The sequence below is a fragment of the Eriocheir sinensis genome, chromosome 15 (genome assembly GCF_024679095.1).
Source record: "Eriocheir sinensis breed Jianghai 21 chromosome 15, ASM2467909v1, whole genome shotgun sequence".
In the NCBI taxonomy this organism is placed as follows: domain Eukaryota; kingdom Metazoa; phylum Arthropoda; class Malacostraca; order Decapoda; family Varunidae; genus Eriocheir; species Eriocheir sinensis.
Window position 1 is genome coordinate 8341666 of NC_066523.1, and position 22237 is coordinate 8363902.

General features: G+C 49.2%; 1 protein-coding gene across 1 annotated transcript; it reads right to left on the reverse strand.

The window, feature by feature from the left end:
• Nucleotides 1-6828: 6828 nt before the first annotated feature.
• Nucleotides 6829-21762, reverse strand: LOC126998880 (transcription factor SPT20 homolog). Its single transcript, XM_050861071.1, has 2 exons — nucleotides 20141-21762; nucleotides 6829-7866 (listed from the first exon to the last, which is right to left on the reverse strand). The coding sequence occupies exons 1-2, from the start codon at nucleotides 21633-21635 to the stop codon at nucleotides 7667-7669; spliced, it is 1695 nt and encodes a 564-aa protein (XP_050717028.1). The 5' UTR covers nucleotides 21636-21762; the 3' UTR covers nucleotides 6829-7666.
• Between the last annotated feature and the right edge of the window lie 475 nt (nucleotides 21763-22237).

The window sequence follows — 22237 nt, forward strand, 5'->3', positions numbered from 1 at the left end:
AATCACACTCACACCATCACCAGCCTGCCACCCAGCTCGACACATACCACATACTAAAGCCACACTGCAACCTTCCCCCACCCAGGCAGCCACTCCACTCCCTCGACAGATTCCTGACAACAGTACCAGCAACTAACGCACCAGACAACCTTCAAACACTGCCCGGCCATCCACCTTCACCGTCACATCTTCGAAGAATCCACACGCTTTTGAGACAACACAGCACACTGCACCATCACAACCACGAACCCCCCCTCCCCCTCCTGTTACTCCTCCTCCTCCTCCCCCTCCTCTACCCCCGCGGCACTAAACTGATCTCGACCACTTGTATGCTCCTCTGACCCTGAGCGGCATTGATCAAAGATTCCAAAAATTCTACCCTAGTCAAATTTACACTCACTGGATTTTTTCCCCCGTTTTTTATGCATTTTTATTGACTAGAGAGTCATGAGCTGTTACGAGAAGGTTTCCAAGTTATTTTAGCATCTGAGTTACTTACATTCTCCGTATACCGAAAACTGAATTTTAAGTTTGAACTTGTTTTGTTCTGTCCATATATATAATTTTTTGTCGATCTTTCGAAGTCTGTCGTCATTCGTATCTTTCTTTTGCAAATGTTGTCTTCATCGTATGTTTATTTTTTTTTCTTGGTATTTATTTGCGAAGCGTGAGGCTTCGCACTTTGGATAAAATACACATACATTTACCATTTATCCTTTTCTGACGCTAATTCACGGAAATAAATAGTTCAGTATACGACGACCATGTTTTCAATTCTTCTGAAAACAAAGTTTAAAGAAGGAAAATAATAAAAGAAGTAAACGAATAAGCCACGGCACAAACATCCTACGAATTACCTCTTTACGTATAGTTTTAATTCAAATATCACTTTCGAAAGAGGTTGAGTAAAATGAAGAACGTTTCTAGGTTAATTGGTGCAGCTTTGTCAACATGATGAGTAAGTAAATGATAAACTCATTCTCGAGTTTATAAAAGGAAAAGAAAATTTATTTGGGGAGAAAGATGACGTGCCTTGTGAGGGTTATAAAAAGTGCTGGGGGAGAATCTTGAATTAGCTGCATGTGTGTGTGTGTTCTGGGGGGTAGGGGGGAGCTAGTGGGCAGGTGTGTGGGGGTGAGTGTGTGTGTGTACGTGTGTGGGGGTGGGGGGTGGGGGGTAATTTCCCAGAAAAATCTTGGATAAAATTATTAGGAGTATAAAAATAACGACGATTCATCTACACCTGGTAAGCTTTTTTACGGCATGCAATTAGCAAATGTAATCAGCAACACACACACACACACACACACACACACACACACACACACTGTGACAACAAAGTAATAAGATAACCATCACTCGTTCAAGAACAGTTAGTGGCCTTTAGGTAGTGGTCGAGTGAGAAGCAAACATGCGATGAAGAATAAACACGACAAGGACACCAAAAAAGTAAAAGAAGAAGAAAAAGAGAAAGAAGAATAAGAACAAGAACAAGAAAAAAGAATGATACAGAAAAGTGAAGAGTGATTAATGGAAACACGAGTACCAAAAGACATAGTGGAGAAAGAAGAAGAGAAACAAAAGGTAAAAGAACCAAGAGATGATGAACAAGAAACACCAACAATAGCAACAAACCAGTGACTAAGCTGATGCCAGGCAAACACACTGCAAGACACACCATAAGTAAGGACAAGCGGAGGGAGAGATGGAGGGAGGAACAGATCGCACACGTATAGAGGTCGCTCTGTGTCGCAACTTCCCCTTCCCAGTAGGACAAGGGCGCCAGTAAGGACTAGAGACGGGCGCCTCAGGGAGCCAGGCCGCCCTAAAGGATATGTTTGTAGTGGTGAGAGGGAGTTAAGGTTTCACGCCACTCCTTCATTGTCCTTGTGGCTATTTTAACGTCCTGTCTTTTTCTTTCTCTTCTTGCTCTATTTATGTCGTGTGTGTGTGTGTGTGTGTGTGTGTGTGTGTGTGTGTGTGTGTGTGTGTGTGAGTGAAGGTTCAGCTTCATCAGGATCATTCTTCTCTTTCTTAAACGGTCTATGTAGTTCCTTGTCCGTATCGTCATTTTAATCAACCAATCAGTCGTTATCGACACAATAATACCTTCTGTCACGTCATTGCCACTTTCCTACCCGCCTGTTTGTTTGCATCGGCCAGTCATCGTCATCTATCATAAACTGCAACATCTTTACCGCGAGCTGCCGCACTAAACCCTCACTTACTGTTCCTGCCACGACAATGCCATTTGCTACCTCGCCTCAGACCGCAGGAATGATTGCGGCGACACACGAGATAGCATCAGCAATAACAAGGACGGCGACAAGTAATCTACCGGCATCAGGATGTCTTGTTTTGCTCCGCGTGAAGAAATATTGATACTACTAATGAAGGTAGTCGCGCAAACATACACACACACACACACACACACACACACACACACACACACGAACACGCACATTTTTACGGTCCTCCCCTGTGTGGTGGTCTTCGGTTCAACCACGCAGCAGTTCTCATGTTTTCTCAGGTTTTGTCTTCGCCGTGTCTGTTTCGGGGACGTGGTCGTTTGCTTGCTTGACAGAATGCAAGAAAGTTAGCGGACGTAGTTTCTGTCTCAGTCATTCCTAACGTCACAGTCAGTCATCGTCACCGTCACGCCGCTGACTGATTTACGTGGCAGCTTCACCAGCCCTTCAACAATAGCGGCAGTTTCTTTGTTTGCATCACCTGGCGTTCCTACTGTTACCTGAGTCGACGGCAGCGTGACAACTGCCAACTCAAGCCTGTCGGTCCTGCTTTTTTTTTTTTCTTTTGTATTCGCTTCGTTGACTGACTTGTCACGCCTCATGCCCCAACAGTGGTTCAGATTATTTTGTCGTTTGTAATAAACACTAAATATTCCGCGTAGCCGTGCCTGCAGTGCAACAATGTGAATAGCAATGAGGCTTTGTAACACGAACGTTAAAGCGATATCCTTGTTGCATTTGCGTCGTAGGTAACTGTCCTCAACTGACGAAGTTACCTAAAGAAAAGTCACTTGTTTGTGTTGTGAATGGAATTAATGGTGCACCGCAACCCTCGGTGTGACTTGAATAGCAATAGGATGTAAATATAAATACAGCGTAAGGCAACAGTCGTGTTTCGAATGTGTCTTACGTAAATGCTTTTAACGAGGTACGTCTAGAAGTAAGCATTATATGGCGTTGCGACTGTAGGAGGTGAGGCGCCACCACCACCACTGTGTAAACAAGCCAATGCGTGAGACCTACATGCTGCCACCGCTCATTGCACGGTGCTCACTCGCAGTCCCTGTGACCGCCAAGCACCAGGCAACACTACAGCTGCACTCTCGCTGCATAGCTGATTCACAGCAAATGTTACGTATGGATTCTGCAAACTCTTACACTCGCCTGCGCCAAAACGGGCTGGGCCGACCATCAGGTCCCACCGGGAAGAAGCCTTGGGCTGACCACTAGGCCCCACCGGGAAGATGCCTACCGGCGCAAAAGGCAGCGACGTAAAAAAATAAATAAAAAGAAAGTCCTTTGCGACCTGTCTGTTTTTTACAGTTTTTCTGTGTAACCTTTTTTCCTTGTTTAATCAGTAATAGCGAATTATTATCGCATCTCTTCTCCTCCTTCCCCGATAAACCCGTAACACACACGAGTCAACGCTTAGTGCTTCTCATTATAGTATTCACGCTCCCTAGAGCCGCTATTATTCATGTACTATCGAGCAATATAGTCCCAGTCTCGGCTGAAGCTTTGCCAGTGCTCAGCTTAATCAGAATGTCATTAGCAAACACAGATTCTACTCCACTCACATCTTTCTACTCCTCTTAACCTACCAGTCTCCTCTCCCCTCCAATGCGCTCACCAATCCCCCTTGTGTGTGTGTGTGTGTGTGTGTGTGTGTGTGTGTGTTTTAGAGCACGACTCATGAGCCAGCGGTGGTCCTTTGAATGATCGTTTATGGCCCTCTCTTGTCCTCCCGGGTCGTGGGCGCGTCCTCGTCCTCCTATTAACTTATTCTGATCAGCAGATGATGGGCCGGGGACACACACACACACACACACACATCGAGGTGACCAGTAACGCTAGTGAAAAAACAGATGCCGTCGTACACTAAAGGTGTAGGGTAAATAAGAGGTCCGGGTAAACCGTTTGCAATAACCTGTTGATTTTGGCTCATGCTCAGTAATGTTGTCTGTACACGTGTTATTTTTACTCTTAAGCCAGTGACAAATAGGTTATGGCTCTTTTTGTTGTTGTTACTTTTCATTCCTTTCCAGTCTGAGCTGTATCATGTTATGTTTGGAATCCTTTGAGTTTTCTCATATAGGTGAGTATGTGTGTCCGTCTCTGGGAATATAAACAAGTTTATTGTTTTCCAGTAATCGTTCCCAGAGTCTGCTGCATCAAGTGTTTGAACTTTATGGTTTTCTGATGATGCCGCGCGCCGCCTCGGGCAGCGGCAGCTTGTCATGGCGAAGGGAAGTCAGGGAAGGGAAGGGAAAGCTTTGTGTAAATGGCTTTTAGTTTTATTCTCACATATCACAAGTTTGACACGTTAAAATCCAAGCACAAGTGCAAAATTACTTTCCTGTACACATTAAATATACAAATATGAATATTTACAAGCTAAGATGCACCGTCTCCAACGCACCAAAATGAATCACAGATACAATTTGTTTTCAAACAAATTAGGCTTCTTTATGTACATTTGTACATTTTGTACATATGTACATGAAAGCTAAAGTTAGCATCACAAAAATAGGTTTGAGTCTGAAAGAAGCCTAATCAACATAAGCTGCCTTGCAACCAGTATATTTTGCTGCAATCATGACATTTTGAAAGACTTATTGCACGCAGAGTTGACACGTCCGAACACCAAGTGCGTCACAAGAGTTCACCGAGCATGACCACACAGCGACCCTCACAATGACATCAGTGACTCTCAACACTATTTCAACAACCTGCGAATACATGATGGAATTTTTCGCTGCTGCCCAGAGATGAAAACTTGCAACTCAGGTAGTGAAATGTTACAATGTCGAGTTGTGGACATACTTTCTACGACATTGGAATTGTTAAAGTATCATTGCATCATACACAAGCAAATGCCAAGTCGCACATGGTTCTCTAGATTTACGAAATAATTACCACTACAGATATAAAATGGAGGTAACACTGTTATGTGCCTGCAGCATCTTGGCCTCTTAAAGGGTAATCAGCTATGTGGAGCGGCTCAAGATGGCGTCCAGAAGCTACCAAAGACCTAAGGCTTCCACCACCCGATGACCTGCCCCGCCAGGAGCTGCTGATGATCCTGCAGAATGAGTCTAGGTTCGACAAGCGCTCGTGTTGCCCCTCACAGGCTCCTGCTCGTGGCCCAAACACCGGCAGCCTCGGAAGCTTACTGCCTCGACCCTCATCGTTACATTGCAAGGTGGAGCGTGGGAGGGACAGAACGGAGCGCATGCCAAGATTGTTTCCTTGTCTTAAATATTAAACATACAATCCATGAGTCGAACAAGACACAGAAGTTCTGATACCAGCTTCTGGCGCCATCGTACCGGATATCACTACTCAGTCTGCCAGGCTTGAACTCTAAGCACACCTTACATGGAGAACATGGCTGACGCCTACATAAAGAACGTCGAAGAACATACATGATGAACTGGACTCCGCGCGTGAGGAAGCCGTAACTCGCACCGGGAAATACTTTTACTTCCTGATATGGACGGGATAAAAATGTTTCCCGGCGGCGCGAAGCAGCCGCCCCCCCGGCCCCCGGCAGCCCTGGGGGTCGGCGGGCGGCGACTCGCAGCGCCTCACTTCGGAAGCCTCTCAACCTACCCACAACAGACTCAATCCTTACTACAATGACTCAATCATTACGTACATCTACAATGCCACGACTAAGGTATCCTTCACTGATGACTCATATAATCATGAATCTTTAAAACATTGATACAATGTATCATTACATTACAATGAAGCAATTATGCATTTTATTTAAATGCAAATCAAAGTTTGATGCATTCTGAAATTAAATAAGGATGACACAACTCAATTGTACTGACACTATAAACCTTGGAAGTTGGAAGAATTGAAAGAATTACTATGGAAAGGAGCGAATGTCGACAGACTTAAACAAGACAAGTCTATAAATAAAATAACAAAATTAGTTTAACTTAAATGGTTAGGACTAATTATACAACCTAACAATAAACTAAGTGAATGAAAATGAGTTAATGACCACAATGTCTGGTTCATGGATTCTAATAAGCGTATTTTTATTATTTTTTCCAAGAAGAGCTAAAGTTAACACCTAAGAATCTACCCTAACACGTGTCTTACTTTTCACTTCTCACTATTTTATGAAAAAAAAATCCTACTCAGCTTTACAAAACACTAATTAATGCCGACAAGCTTAATACACTGATGTCTGAAGCATCGTTTGTGCAAGACTTTTAGGCCCGACTTCCAGAACAACACTTGAGTGGGAAGTTCTGATGCTCAGGACCCAAGAGGTAAATGGGAGGATAACAGCCACTGACAGCGTCCCTCGAGTGTCGTCCAAGAACTCGCACCGAAGGGGCAGGTGTAAATAACAGTGTAATATTGCCATAGGATGGAGTGACTGGAACAGCATGACACTAGATACTAACAAAGTGAATCGACAACACTCACTGACTTAACTAACCCCTGTGTTATTAATTATTATCAGTATTATGATTAACATTAGAAATTCCCGTACGTAAGCACACCCATAAGTTTCCACACTTAATAGTACACCATGAGATAATTAGCCGAGGTGATGAAAGGAGAGGCTCCCCCATGGGGGGGGGGGGGGGCGCTGGGCCCGCCCCGAGGGGGAGAGAGACCACTCAACCCTCCACGGTGACTCGGGCTGACTCTACCTTTACTACTCACTACGATGACGACTTGACACGACGACGACGACGACCACAACTGGTTCTTTTAATAAGAGGAGGAGGGGATTGGGGGAGGCGTACGGGAGGCAGCGGTGAGGCCACGGCCACCACCGCGACGCCTCCCGGCAGCCTTCAATCACAAGGTGACGACGATTGTTATAGCAACCAGGCGACGACCACAGCGGCGCAAAAGGCCACCAGCTATCATGCAGTCGGTCATCTTGCTACTATGCTAATGATTGGCGACGACATTGATAATGACGATGACCACGACGAGGAGGACTGACAATCGCGACGAGGCTCCGTAGGCCAGCACGGCATATCACAGCACAGTGTTGGTTCTGAAGGGCACGTGGGGGCCGCGGGCTGGGGCAAGGGGGGGAAGCTATGAGCAAAGGAGGAGACTGAAGTGTGAGCTTTGTAAACAGTAACAGTAATCAGAGTCGATAAAAGGTTCTAAGGAACTCCTGAGTGAAAGGTGAGAGGCAAAAAGGGGAGGCCGGGGACCGGTCGCTGAACAGGCCGTCACATCGTCTGGAAATTGCATGACCCCATTACCGAGTCTTTCATCGCGTCAGTCACTCGTCTTCTGAAGGAGATATCTTTCATCGCCTTGATTTTCTATTGGCAAAACCGGTCATGGTGTCCCCGTCAGCGTCCCCGGCGGGAGGGATACCCTGGCCCCTGTGGCTGCGGCCCCGGTGCTCGGTAAGCGTAGAACCCTTAGTAGGCCAAGTTCCATAAGGGCTGCGGGAGGTAGTGATGGGCGTGCGCCGCCCCTGGCAGGAGAGAGGAGGTGTGGGTCGTCCCCGGCAGGAGAGAGGAGGTGTGGACACTACTGCTGCTGCTTGAGGTGGAAGTCATGGAGGAAGGCAGCGGCAGGGATGGCTCCTTCCAGCTGCCGCCACTCAGGTTAAGCGTATCTGTTGGGCAAGAAGAAAAAAATGAGTAATGCAACACTACCAGAGAAGTTATCTTATTTTATTTCTAGACAATAACTACGTTTATTATAATCTAGTAATTAATACTGAAGCATGGGGAATCGCCATTATCTTCGTGAGTCTGGCAAGTGAACGAAGAGCGCACATTATCGGGTCAGTTGCTGAAGTTTCCATCTAATGGGAATTTTTCTTACATAATGAACCTCTTCATCCTCTTCACACACACACACACACACACACACACACAATGTGGGAAAGATCGCACAACCAAGGTAAACGGGTCAGCTCGGCCATCCAGATAAAGACTCTCACCAGCCGCCGTCCTCGAAGTATCTTGGGTCTTTACCTCCTTTTTTTTTTTTTTTCTTTTGTTCCGGGGTAAAACAACCTGGTGTGCAAAGACGTCAAACACCACGAGGGAACAATGCTATCGCCTCTCCAAGACAGGTACCGCCAACCCTACCCACCCGAGGTCAAATACCACCTTGCGCCGCAAAAACGAAGTCCCATCCTCGCTGAGCGTCGTCCCCTCACCCCTAAATGACCTCTAACGCAGTCGCCGCAGATTTGCAGCCACGTTAATTTCGATTAATCCAACACCAATAATGTAACAGGGCTGATAGTGGCCTTTATGGCAATTGAAAACAGATTGGCAGTATGTGACCCCCAAAATAAGCTGGGGATCACCAACTTCACCTACTTCAAAAAGGTAGCCGAGAAGGTCTATTGCGACACACACACACACACACAATGATTTAGCCTCTTCCACGAAACCCAGTAACCCGGCCTCTGCTCACCACCAGAACATTGCCGCCACACGAGGCTTCGCTCACTAGTCGCTGGCCTTTCTCGATCATCACGTTCCACCGTTCCGAGGCAGCTGAGCCTGACAGTAATCGTGTTTTCATGACGTGGACGACGAGCAGTCTTACATAGACTACATTCTCGAGACAAGACCATCACCCACTTTTAATATTCGTCGACAAGCTTTGCTTAATTTTAGTATAGCTAACTTCCACCGTTAAAGACTTCTAAGAACCATCAGGAGGATCCTGATTCGTGACAACAACCATGTATTCTGGCCATGGCCAGCGCGAACGAGCTGCATAAAAGCGTCATTTAGGTCTCTATTTAATGTATGCTTCATGCCGAAAATAATCCTCCCTCCCTTCCCCTTTTGGACACTCTGTTGTCTGACTTGTGGCTGACGTCATCAAGGAAGGGCAGGTTGTTTGTTTTCTGAGAAGAATGGCTCGTCTTGGCAAACCACCAGCCCCTCCTGCCGCATGAGCCACGATCCGCTCGCTCATCAATATGATCTACGGCAACATTTTACATCAGATGCACAGAAAACGATAGGAATTATGAGGATGGAGTAAGATTGAACGGTAAAAAGAACAAATCGTGAAAAAGTGTCTGCAATAAACAATGTGTCAGAGCCAGAGGTCACGCCGCCTCTGTGCTGGGCCTGCAACAATGGGCGGCCGACACAATAGTTCTATGTCGGTGCTGAAGGGTGACTCTTTTCAACACGTCAATCTGCCAACTCCAAGTGAAAGCTGTACGAACCCCCAAAGCTAACTTAATCAGACAACAGCAGGCGGAAGAAATTCTGCTCCAGTGGTTACAACAAAGAAAAACTCGGTGACGGACTTAGCGCCTTATAGTGTGCCCTGGGGCGGCCATGGAGGTTCTGCCAGCCAGTCACGCTCACCGGTCCCAGCAAGGCAGACCGGTCCTAGGGAAGCCAGCCTCGCCTGCCCATCTGCCAGGTCACGTGGAGGGGTACTTGAGCGGGGATTACTCACTCTACAACGACTTCCCTGTCAGCCGCCTCCATCGTGTCCTCATGGCACCACGAGGCTTGCTGCAGCCTGTCAGTCCTGTTTTAGAAGTGACCCTTCCCTTCAGGGCCACTTTGCAGCTATTAATAATGTGCCATTGACGCAGTAAGCCTTAATTATTAAATATCAAGGAACTGGGTACGGTGTGTGTGAAATACCATAGCAAGAAACTCAGGTAGCAGCCGCCTTCACCGCAGCGTCAAGTGGCGGCCACCCGCGGCAGTAGCTTTGTTGCCACTTGCCAGTTTACTTTTTGTTGCGACATAACAGTGGCGCCTCCCGCTCCCCCCAGCCCCGCACTCCTTGCTTCATGCGGTGCCCTTTCACAACATTGTTACTGGCGTAGCTCTACTGACCAGTATCATTGTATTAAAATGCGTAACGTAATTTCTTGGAAACGGTCCTCTGACCGTCCTCATGAGTCCCACACTCAGTCCGCGCCACACCTCTTCCCTTCCCATGGAGCTCTGAGAAAAAGTAGTCTACCCACATGGTGTCATCAGCGCTCGAGGCCGCTGCGCTGAACCGTCGGTGAAGGTGACGTGGGCGCCGTGAGGCCATGCGTCAGGGCGAGGTTGTGACGTCATCACTGCAGCTTTCCTCTCAATTTCAACAGCGTTCACTTGATGCAAAGGTCTCGTTCCCTCACAAAGGAAGTAGAAAGACTCCCAAAACATTATATTGACCCTAGTTAGGCAGGCACCCGCCACTGGTGCACGTGAACAATGGTTACGGTGTGGTGTATGTGCATATATATATATATATATATATATATATATATATATATATATATATATATATATATATATATATATATATATATATATATATATATATATATATGGTGTATTTGTGTGTATCGGCTGTTGCTCAATCCGGACTGTCCTCATATGGCTTGGTGAGGCGCGTCGCGGGTGGCAGCCACCAACTGTAACCTTGGCCCGTGACAGTGACGAGTGTTGTGTTTGGCGGACATAACGGCTCTGGGCCGGAAAACAAAACAAATCAAACTTGAACAACTGTTTGTTTGAAGACCATTCCACACACCGTGGAGTCATTTTGCTCCTTGCAACAAGTCACTTCCAGCGCGACTCTCCTTCCCTCCATCCTTCACGAACGCCACCACCAGCACTAATGGCCTTGCTCGTTGTTTCCCCCTCAGAAGCCACACACAAACAACTAAACTTCGCCCACGTCAGTACTCTACTAAAACCCATTACTCCCGAGGGTTGCGGGAACGCCACGGGATTACCCAGGAAGCCGAGAAGGCTGCCGCCGAGCACAGATCCAATAACCACGCCACGTTGCCCTGCGTCACATGCAACAATGGGCATCTTACTCATCCACATATTTTTTTTTATATGAAATACCTCGAGCGTTTCCAGGGTTATGAGGTAAAGTAAGCCAACCATTTTGAAGCTGATGATAAACGGTCTCTAGACTCTTGAAGAATGTCTAACCAGCCATCCAGCCTCGGAGGACGGCCTCCTCGCTCGTCCCGTGGTGGGGGTAGGAGGGAGAGGCCGTGGTGGTTGTTTGTTCCCGCCACTGCAAACTACTTTTTCATGCAAATCTCTTTACGCCCTCGCCTCTCTCCTCTTCCTCGAAAATGAGAAACTGTTCGTGCCATTGTCCGGAAGTTAATACTGTTCCTGCCGCCACGCTTGTCTCGGAAAGCAACTTTGTGCACCAAACTCCCGGGCGGCGGCACTTTCACCCCAACTCGTGTTCGTCGACGAGGGAAGGACGCGGACCTCGCTGAGACGTCCTCTCTCTCTCTCTCTCTCTCTCTCTCTCTCTCTCTCTCCTGCCACACAAAAGATCCTTTAAGACTTTTATTACACAACTGGGGTAATCCTAGGACACCGGAGCAACCTTGGACTGACACAACAACGAAGGGAAGGGAGCAACGTGTCCTTTTTTAATCCTCGACTTCGTGACTAGATTCGAAGGGAAAGAACCGACCCAACGGACAATACCCAAGGGCCTCGGCATTTGGAAACATTGGCAGCTTAAATGAACCGAGTGCAGCGCTTGATAAGAAGGGAGGAAGGGCGAGGCGTGGGTGCGAGATGTGAAGGACGGGAAGGGATGGACACAGGGAAATGGAAATAAAGATGAGGGAACGAAGGCCAAGAGGGAGAGGCGAGTAGGAGAGTAAAGAGAAGCGGGGAGTGAGGGGGGGGGATGATAGTGTGTGTGTGTGTGTGTGTGTGTGTGTGCAATGAAATAGGAGGCTGAAGCAGCGGGAGAGCATAAATATGAACAAAGGGAAATACTAGAGTAATCAGCAAGAGAGAGAGCGGAATCATATCGTAACAGGACACGCGGCTCCCCCATCCTCCACGCCATCCCGTTCCCTCTCAAGCGCCCCCCTCCCTCCTTACCGTAACCTTCAGTGTCAACACTCTGGGTCGATATTAGCGACAAAGGCTAGGACGGAAACCTGCGAGCCTCATAATTACTCGAGCTGATCGGAGCGAGGAGGGGAGGGGCGGGGAGGGGGGGGAGGGGGTGTTGAGAGGCGGAAGAGGGGTAGGGGGGGTGGTTATGGAAGGAAAGATCTTTTTTTCAAAATTTCCCAGGGGTGACGACTCAAGATTGTAATTATTAGCCGTTGGAGTGAAAATTTGAAGGAAAGGAGAGACGTGGTGTGGCCCAGACGAAGCAGCAGCGCTTTTTTCTTTGTCACTTCAAACATCTGCATCGACATACAGACTCGTGACATGGAGACTATCATTACTATTATTATATATTCATCACTCCTTATTGCTTTCCCCTGCACGTGATGCCTTAATGAGTCATAATAATACGCTATGATTTGCTAGGGGAAGGAACGCCTGAGGGGAATGGGACGGGAAATGGAAGGGGAAGGGGATGAATGTATGCGTCGCTACGAAATGGCAGTTGGCACCTCATCTGTCCTGGCGCAGCGAAAAAAAGCGTTGAGAATGCCTGTTCCCTGTTTTGTGGCGGCACTTGGGCAAAGCTTCTCGGCTCAAGATCTTAAGTCTCACTCCGGGAAGATTATACCCGGAGGCTGACAGACGCAGACACCACACGTCAGGCCCCAACCGCCGCCTCGGGAACTCCACGTAATAACCAATAATGGCCCCTAAAGCCCGACAACCACGGCCCCTAAAGCCCTCCTCTCCCCTCCCCTCGGCAGACTGGTGGGTAACAGAGTCTGGCTGCGGATTAAAAGTCAGCACAAAGGCTCTCTTACTTAAGCCAACAGTCAGAGGGATTTACATAGCGCAGTGTTCTTTCCCCTCCACCTCAACAAGTTCAACGCCGTCTTGTTTTGTTTTACTCGAGGCCGGGAATTGAATAAGTCAGTATGAAGCCCCCTTCCCTCAGGCACAGTCACGAAGGATTTACACAGCACGGTATTCTCTTCCTCGATCTCCCTTGAGTGGAGCGTATTGTTTTAGTCCAATGTAATTAGGCCGTCAGAATGCAGCGCCGGGGAAGAAGGAGAAACCCGAGATCAAAGAGACTGGTATATGACGACCCTGTAGCGAGGCCGGCCTGGGTGTGCACTGGGGCGAGGCAGTAAACACCCGCAGGAGAGATTAGCTGGCACACACACACACACACACACACACACGTAACCTTCGAAGCTCGTATTTGTCTCCGATAATGACCTACTACTCAGTCCAAAACGGTCGCCTTTAACGGTACAAACAATATATAGTTTCAACTTTATGCAGCTCGTTCCCATTTGATAATTAAATCAAACCTAAACGTTTCTACTTCAAGTAACTCATCATAACTTTTTATTATCCCTCATTTTACTTTGACATTTCCTTACAGTGAGAAAAGGCTAATTTATCCTTTACGCTTATGACATAGTGGAGTTCAATTCCTTTTGATAATACCGTAGTTCTGATGCGAGTTTTATATATTACAACTTTTGCCACTGTTTATCCATTCTACCTTGACTCATATCCAGCAGGAGAGGATTCATGTAAAGCACGAGTATAGTGAATGATGTTTATTGATGCATTTGTCTAACTACGGAAACGATAACGATCCCCCCACGAATCGGCGTTTGGGGAGGGAACCAGCGTCTCCTTCCACTCGCAGGCCGTGCCCCCGGGAGGTGTCCACGCCCATACTTGAGTCTTGTCACCCGCCCTGGAACTGTATACATAACAAGACCACATGAGGAAGGGCGGGGCGGCGGCCACATGAGATAGATTTACAAGTCTTCCTTTTTTGTATGTGTGAAGAAGTGTGTCAGATGAAGTCGTTTTCGTCTCCTCGTTATCACGTTATGTAAAAAATAAAATACCAGACGTTTCCTATACTGTGTGTGTGTGTGTGTGAACAAGTAAATTCCACCACGCAATATAAATTCGAGTATCGCCACAGACCACAACATCCTTATCCACAAAAAAGAAGTCAACTAAAACACACGTGATAAAAACAAAGCAATAAACCACAACACTCACTTCTTGGACTTAAGATAAAGTTAAATCAACCATGAGAGAGAGAGAGAGAGAGAGAGAGAGAGAGAGAGAGAGAGAGAGAGAGGCTGACAAGGTGGCAAACAATAAAAAAGTGAGGCGGGAGGAACGAACTAAATTCACTTTGATAGTTCTTGACATGATTGCCGGGCGTCAGTTCCTTGTAGCGGTTACGTCAGTACACCGAGAGAGAGAGAGAGAGAGACTAACACGCTCTTCATTTGTTTTCCTAAGTTTTATAATCCAGACTCAGCCTTTTCTCTCTCTCTCTCTCTCTCTCTCTCTCTCTCTCTCTCTCTCTCTCCTAAAGGCGTGGGTGAGAGGAGACATGAGATCGGGGAGCCCCTTGTGAGGAGGGTAACGGGAAATGAGACAGTAAGGGGAGAAGAGGAAAGGAGGGTGAGCGTGAGGGGGAAGAAAAGGCGTTGCGGTGAAAGGCAACGTGTGGGAGCTGACACGCGGACGCTACCCCTCCCTCCCCCTCCTCCCTCTCTTTCGCTCTCCCCTTCTCTTTCCTGTAATCTGATCCATCACCGCGATCTTCATTCCGCCAGCGAGACCTACTCAGAGACGACACAAGTATTCATCCCACCAGAGAGAGAGAGAGAGAGAGAGAGAGAGAGATGGTTTTAAGATCAAATCGTGAGTCTTTGTGCCTTCATCGGGTCCACGAACCTCAAAGGAGAAAAGATGGGGAGGAAAAGAACTTGTTGCAAGGAAAGATGGTATGGAGACGTAGGGAGGGCATGCGAGTAGGAGTAAGGAAGGGTTAGTGAGGAATGATCGTGAGTCGCAAGGAAAAGGGCCACGACCCCTAGCCGCCCCTGACCCCTTCAACGTGGAGGTCGGTCGGTCTGGAGGGAGAGTTGGGGGAGGGGGGAAGAGTTTGCCGCCTAAGGTGCTTCAACTCAACTCCACTCACTCTCCCACGCCGGTCCCTCCTCCCTCTGTTCATCCCTTACTGCCTCGCTCCAAACCCACCAAAGTGCTGTTTCCACTCATGAATGTGAAGCCATTGCTCTCCATCCCCCTCCTCCCCTCCGCCAAGGCCCTTGTTCATTGTGAGCGGCTGACGGCCTCCTAACAGATGGATTGTGAGCTCTGGGCATTGTTCCCGCGCCTGTGTGTCTCGCGGCACTTCCCTGGGCGCTGAATTAACACTCAAAGTTGCAGCCGCACGGTAAAGCAGGAAAGTGCACGAACATTTTCCCATCCATTGGTGTTTATGATGATGCCGCGCGAGTTTTTCATCGCCTACCTTTACCTCCCCCTCGCTTTTTTTCCTTCACGCTTACTCCTCTCCGTCTCCATCACCACCTGGCTTGTAAAAACTGGCTACGCGCAAAAAGTGGTAAAACAATGCTAAGTGCACTGAGGCATGACTGTCCAGTACCACCACCAGCACTACCACCACCCCTTTGCAGAATCACATACACTAATCTTCCCTTTGTTACTTACATCCGTTTCCCTTTGAACTCTTGCACTGTGCCGGACGGACTATGGCGAGTGCACACACACACAAACTACGTAGCTCCTCCTCCCACTCCATTCATTCGGGCGGGGTCGAGGCAGCAGCAGCGGCAGGAGCTGAGAGGCAGGCTCGCTTAGGCCCAGGTGGTGCGGTAGTCATCTGTTTTATGGCGCTTCATCATGCCCTCGCCCCGCTACGAGGCCATTCATACCGGTTACTGGCGACAAAGCTGTTATCCTCCGCGCGGCCCATCCACGCCTCGGTGAGAGACTGAGAGCAAACCAATTTTCACCGATTGATTATTGGTGGGTGTTATGGCCGCTCCTCACCCCCTCCTCTTCTCTTTCACCCCCCCCCCCACACACACACACCAAAGCTCTCGTCGAGGGTACTATCTGATGGTCATGAGTCCAAAGCGTGATCAGGCCGTGGTGAATTACGAAGTTCTAGACTCGCCGCGCACGAGCTATTCCTAGCTTCTTTATGTCTGTCTGTATTATTAGATGCCTTGCTGCAAAGTTTCCGAGAGGCGGCGGCATAATTCTCCACCTCTCGCCACCTTCTTACATGACCTGAGCCAAGAATGCACAACTTTATCCTCCCTCCCCTCCACCGCTCGGTTTCCTCCGCCAGCCCTATAATCACCCCAAGGCCCCTCCCGCTCTTGCCTCCTCCCCCGTAAGCTCCATCGTGGGGAGTCAGCGGCGTGTATTACCTATGATAATCTATTCATAAAACGAACCCTCAGTGAACGGACTTGGGCGTGGGAATACGGATGGCGGGAGACAAGCAGAAGGGGGAGCAGGGAGGTCGTTCGGGCAAGCCGGGATGGGAAATAATGGAGGGGAGGTGTTGAAGGGGAGGGGGGACGGGATAAAGGGATGGCTAAATGGAAAGGCGACCCTCCAGCGAGATCGTCAGCCGCTGATTCGTAAATGGGTATACATACACGAACGCTGCGGGGTAGAGGGGGAGGAAAAGGGGGCTGAAGGGTGCAATGGAAGTGAGGGGGCGATTAAGGGAGCAATGGATGGGGATCGAAGGTCTGTCCACATGGCCAAATGGTGCCGAGGAGGGTGTTTTTTTTTCTCCCTTGTGTTGTATTTAGTCTTAGCACGCGGGGCAGGAGTAATGTTAGTGGAGGAGGCGTCGTTAGGGACCAATTTGCTGCCCTCGCCGTCAAGCCTATCCATAAAACTAGGCGGTCGACTCCCCACGCGGGTCTTTCTTTGTCTGTGTGTGTGTGTGTATGTGTGTGTGTTAGTAGTAGTAATAATAGCAGTAGTAGTGGTAGTGTCGTCCCTCTACCATATAAACCTTTGCTAATCTCGTTTATATTCTTCCAGATTCCCAACACGCAACGCACAACCGGACGCATCGACAGAACCGAGGCAAGGGACCGCGCATGCCCCAGGTGAGTGAGGCCGGGGCGCAGATATACATTACCCTTGCGTGGCTTCTTGCTCCCAAGTGTGCGGTAGGGAAATTGATGGCTCATAAGAGGGAGGAAAATGGAAGTTACGGAAGCACATGAAGACAAAGCCGAGGCTGTGGCGCGGAGACAAACGACCCCCAAAGCGGCTGGTCCACGGGCGGGTGCTGAAGTAAATGGCCCCCTCAGTCTTTTCCCCAGAGGAGCTTTGGTCTCGCGGGGCTGAACAATGAGACAAAGGGCCAGATAGTGTGTGTCGGGGGTGGGGGGGGGGGAGGATACTTTTATAAGCCCTGTATGGGGAGCGTGGTAACGAGTTCCGTTGTTCCTCAAGTCTCTACGCTACTATAACTTCCCGAGGCAGTAAAAGTGTTGTGTACCGACTGACTCCTTTGGCTTTATCATAATTCACTTCATGTTCTTGTGTCAACGGCTTATCTATGGAGAGCCACTTGGTCGCAAGCCGAGAGGTGCACAAAGCTCGGGTTATCAGTGGCAAGAGGGAGGACGGGTGTGTTGAGGGGCGCCGGTCTTCTGATAGGTGGAGAGGCTCACTTGTGGCAGCGACGAGCCTTCCACTTGTGAGGCTTTGTTCCTGCTGGGTCACGTTACTGGGACGCGCTAGGGACAAGTCAGGGATCGAGAAAGAGAAAAAGGTTAAGAGCAGTGGTGAGTCAGGGGATAGGCAAGTTAGTGCGCGTTGATCTCTATTGGGGAAAAAATCGAGACACCTTTCTCCTCCCATACGGCGGCACGTGAGGCCCTGACACCCAGCAGGAAAGTTATTAAGCAAGTGGGGATCGATCCGGGGAGCGGCACGCCTTAACCACCTCATTCCCGTTATTACCGAGAGGGGGAGCGAGCTGAGGGGATGATAGCAAAGGGCACACGATATGGCCCAGTAATCCTCGGTAGCTTTTCTATTTTCTTCATTGTCTCCTCGCTAATTACCAGATCGAACAGACCGCCCTCACATTTTTCTTCCATATGTGCAAGATAGAATATGATAAAAATGCAGAAAGATTGCCAAATGCTGTTACACAAAGACTTCCAACCGACAGCCATCTCATTGTTCGACACACTGAAGTGATTGATGAAAATTTATCCCCGATCCCGTAAGCAACAAAAGAAAAAATAATCGATAAGTCAAGACAGCTAAGCGAAATGCAACCTCTAATTTTGTCCTGAGGGCTGACAAACGGCGCGTGATGAGCCAGCAGCAAGCTACCTGCCTCGCTACCCTTTGTGACTCAGGCATCCGTTCCCTCCTCTCTCCCTCCCTCCTGGTCCCAAGCTTCTCGGGAACTACAGATCCAGGTAACATGAACATCAACCCTCCCCTAGTGAGCCCTTCAATAATTCGCTAAGAGGGGATTTGAAAGCACCGCTGGGAAGAGAGAGAGAGAGAGAGAGAGAGAGAGAGAGAGAGAGAGAGAGAGAGAGAAACCTAATTTACTCTTCAAATATTGTGGCTGGTGACGGACAAGCAAGAAAGGTCCTTCCCTTCCCCTCCTGCCCGACAGTAGCCTCCCCAGGGACGCCCATCCAGCCCAGTCATTTGTCAGTCACCAACTGTCCTAGTGCTCCGTCCGAACCATATGGCGTCCAACCAAAATAGTGAAAACGGAGAGAGAGAGAGAATGAATGAAGCGCGTGAACAGCCCGCCACCAACTGAGAGCATAAGGAGAGGCGTGATGACCCCGCCAGCCAGCCACCAGCCCCCTCCCAAGGCGACACTGGAAATTGTTGGTCCGTTGAGCAGCAGCCGCCTTCCTGCTCGTCATAGCTGCCAAATACCTCCTTCCTTCTCGCCTGATGTCCTATTCCGAGCACCCTCACATCGCACATTTTTTTAGCCATAAGCTAGAGGTTACGTAAGCGTGAGGGAGGGGAGGATAAAAAAACTAACCACACCCCCAGACGAGTGAAGCACCAAGGCGAGGTGAAGGTTGCTGAAATCGGACCCAAAACATTGACAGGCAACCTCGTGCGGGTGGTGTTGCCAAATGGCCCAGACTTGCCGAGTATTCTACACTTGACACCCACCACATGCATGCAACAGGACCTCACTACCTGCTAGCGTATGCACCACGAGACTCACACAAACACGTAGTCATGAAACGCAACACTGGTAATACACTGGAGGCTAAAACAAAGCGCTATTGGCCATGGTAGTAACAAGGTGATAATTATCAGGAATGCGTTTATCAAGCCAGGTGCCGCACGCTGCCCACGGTGACAGGTGGTGGGTTTATGAATGTCAAGGAGACTGGCAAACGAACACCGTCGTCCTCTGAAGGAGTTTATGAGGCAGCCAATCAACGAAACTATCTAGCACGTGAAATTAACCTCACGAAGCAGAATCAATAGCAGCAGACGATGAAAATAGCCTGGACGTCTGTGTTCGATCCGGTATGCGACGACCCGCCAGACGGCAACACTGGGGCGCGGCGGCCACGTGCGCCTCTTTGTTGTTTGTTTGGTGTTGGTCAGAATTTCACTTTTTTACATGGAAAATGACAGAAACGCACAAGAAAGTTAAATTCCGTTATTTACACGTTATATGCTAATATGACTCTTGCATGCGGGTGAATGAGAATCACATCACTGAGCACTACATTCCACAAAGAAAACGTTTGACGTGCACTATACACATACACTTGTAAACACAAAATACAGAACTTCACAGTGAAGGAAACTTGAATGGCAGGCAGGCATGCAGAGTTGCCGGCGCGGGAGGGAGAGAAAACAAACAAACGCTGCAGCACCGTCTTTAAGGCTAGACCGAGACAGCAACTTAAACTTGACCTTCGGCTCATCCACGCCAGACTCCGCCCAACACTACAAACGTTGGCGCCATGCACTCACGTTTTTCTTCTAATTTGAACGCGCAACACAATCCACTCGAAAGAAAGCACTTTTAGCAATTATTGACGGTGTACTACATACACTTCACATGACCGTAAGAGCGATACGTTACTTTTCACAAAGCAGTTCAATGGCATCGTGCGAAGCCCCTAGAGTTGAGTAACTCACCTGTGACAAAGTCGTCTGTCAGATCGACTGGTGTGCAGAACCCTGAGTCGACGAGGCCACGAGTCCTGTCTGACGCCCACTCGCCGCCCGCTGTCTCTGTGCCCACAGAACACCCAGAATCTCTCGATAGTCCAACAGTGTAGATGAGAGACGCGGTGGAACCCGTTGGCGCCTGCTGCATTGGCTGATGTGCTTGCTGTAGCTGGGTTTGCTGTTGTTGCTGTGACTGTGCTTGTTGCTGCTGCTGCTGCTGCTGCTGCTGCTGGACGGGCATTAATGACCTGGGCGTTATGGGATCCGTCCTGGCCAGATCTAGAGAAGTGGTGAGGGAAGCGCCCATGCCCATGTGCTGGTGAGCCATGGATGGCGCGGGCGTGGCTGCTAGAGCCCCCATAGAGGTAGATAATGCCCTGGGGCGTGGATGGACATGGACAGCTCCACCTGCCAGTCTCACCGGCCGACTGCTGCCAAGATAATCCGGCAAGTTGACACTGCTGGCCACTGACAGACCCCGTCTCGTTCTGGCTGCCCGTAGCTTGGGTGAGCCGCCAGCCGTGCCCCTGGTGGGTGTTCGGGCCAGCAAGGACGGCGGCAAGCCAGGGGCCACGAACTCCGCCTGAGGAGGTGCCATCGCCGCCGCCTTGGGGTTGCAGCAAGGCCCTGTGCATCGGCCACCGTTGCCCCACACCAGTTGCTGGGACTGTTGCTGTGGTGCTGGCGGCGGGACTTGCTGCACTTGTGGTTGTGGTTGCTGCTGCTGCTGTTGCTGTTGTTGCTGCTGCTGCTGCTGTTGTTGTTGCTGCTGTTGCTGTTGCTGATGTAGTAGAACCACTTCGTTCCTGCTGGGTAATCCCACAATACTTCCTTCACGAGCACTTTGTACACTTCTTGTATTCTGGCTGTGAACACTTCTTGGGACACTAAGGTTATGTACATTTCTGGTGGCACTCTGACTTTGTATAATTCTAGACACACTCTGGCTCTGTACATTTCGTGCACCACTCTGGTTCTGAACACTTCTTACTACACTCTGGCTCTGAACATTTTGCAAGTTTCTCGCACTCTGTACATTCATAGATTTGACACTAGATGAATTACAGTTGGGGTTACCACACATACACCAAGGGCGTGGCTGTGCGGTGCGGGAGGACCGGGCACCAGCCACCTGCTGCTGCTGCGTCTGTTGCTGCTGCTGGGGCAGCTGTAGTGGCGCCAGCGGGCGCGCCGCCCCCGACGTGGCCACCATAGTAGTAGGCGACGGGGTGACGACGGCGCGGGATCGTGCCCGGACGGCAGACATGTATCCCGGGTGGATCATGAGGATGGGCTGGGAGCCCTTCGGCGGGTAGATGTGTGCTGGAAGGTCATACTCCACCGAGGTTTCCACTTGAAGCGGCGAAAAATAATCCTTTTGGGGGTCGATGTTTGGCTTCCGTGAGGGCGATGCATGAGGAGTCATGCTTGGGTATGACCCGCGACACACACTAGACACCATCTTTCCACTCGCCGCCTCTACCAGCACTGCACGGAACACCACAGACACCACATGGGAGATCTCTCAGCGGCTCAAGAAACGTGCTCCCGCTCTGAAGTACAAACCCTGACTGATCCCAGCAGATGGGCCGCGACAGAAGATGGGTGCGTGCGCACTAACTCTCACGATTCTGAAGAACCAGTACTTTCCATTAAATTCTTTCAATACTTTATACCAGGTTTTTATCGTTGATTATACAACATATGTAAGTGATATATTTGAAAAGAAAGTTGAAAGCTTTAAGTTAGTGAGTAAGAGGAACTCGAAGTCTGTGAGAGTTTTGCAGTGTCTCACAAAGGAAACAGCAGCTGCGTCTAGCCGGGCATGCGGGCGGTCATTGGGGCATAAAGATCACAAAGAAATCACCAGCCACCCTCCCACAAAGAAAATATCCTTAGTTTGGAACCCAACACGTCGGCGCATTCCGCAGAGACCGGTGTTGCGTGCTTGCGCTCCCCTCCCCCTCCCCCTTACACACACACACACACACACACACACACATTGCGAGCGCGGCTTTCCAGCAAAACACATTCCCGGAGGTGTAAACACGTGTGGCCACCTGA

Bases quoted from the DNA above. Each gene is read 5' to 3' on its own strand.
- LOC126998880 (XM_050861071.1), bottom strand. From the start codon at position 21,635: ATGGTGTCTAGTGTGTGTCGCGGGTCATACCCAAGCATGACTCCTCAT. The intron at 7,867-20,140 runs GTGAGTTACTCA...CTTGCCCAACAG, and splicing joins GACAGACGACTTTGTCACAG to ATACGCTTAACCTGAGTGGC.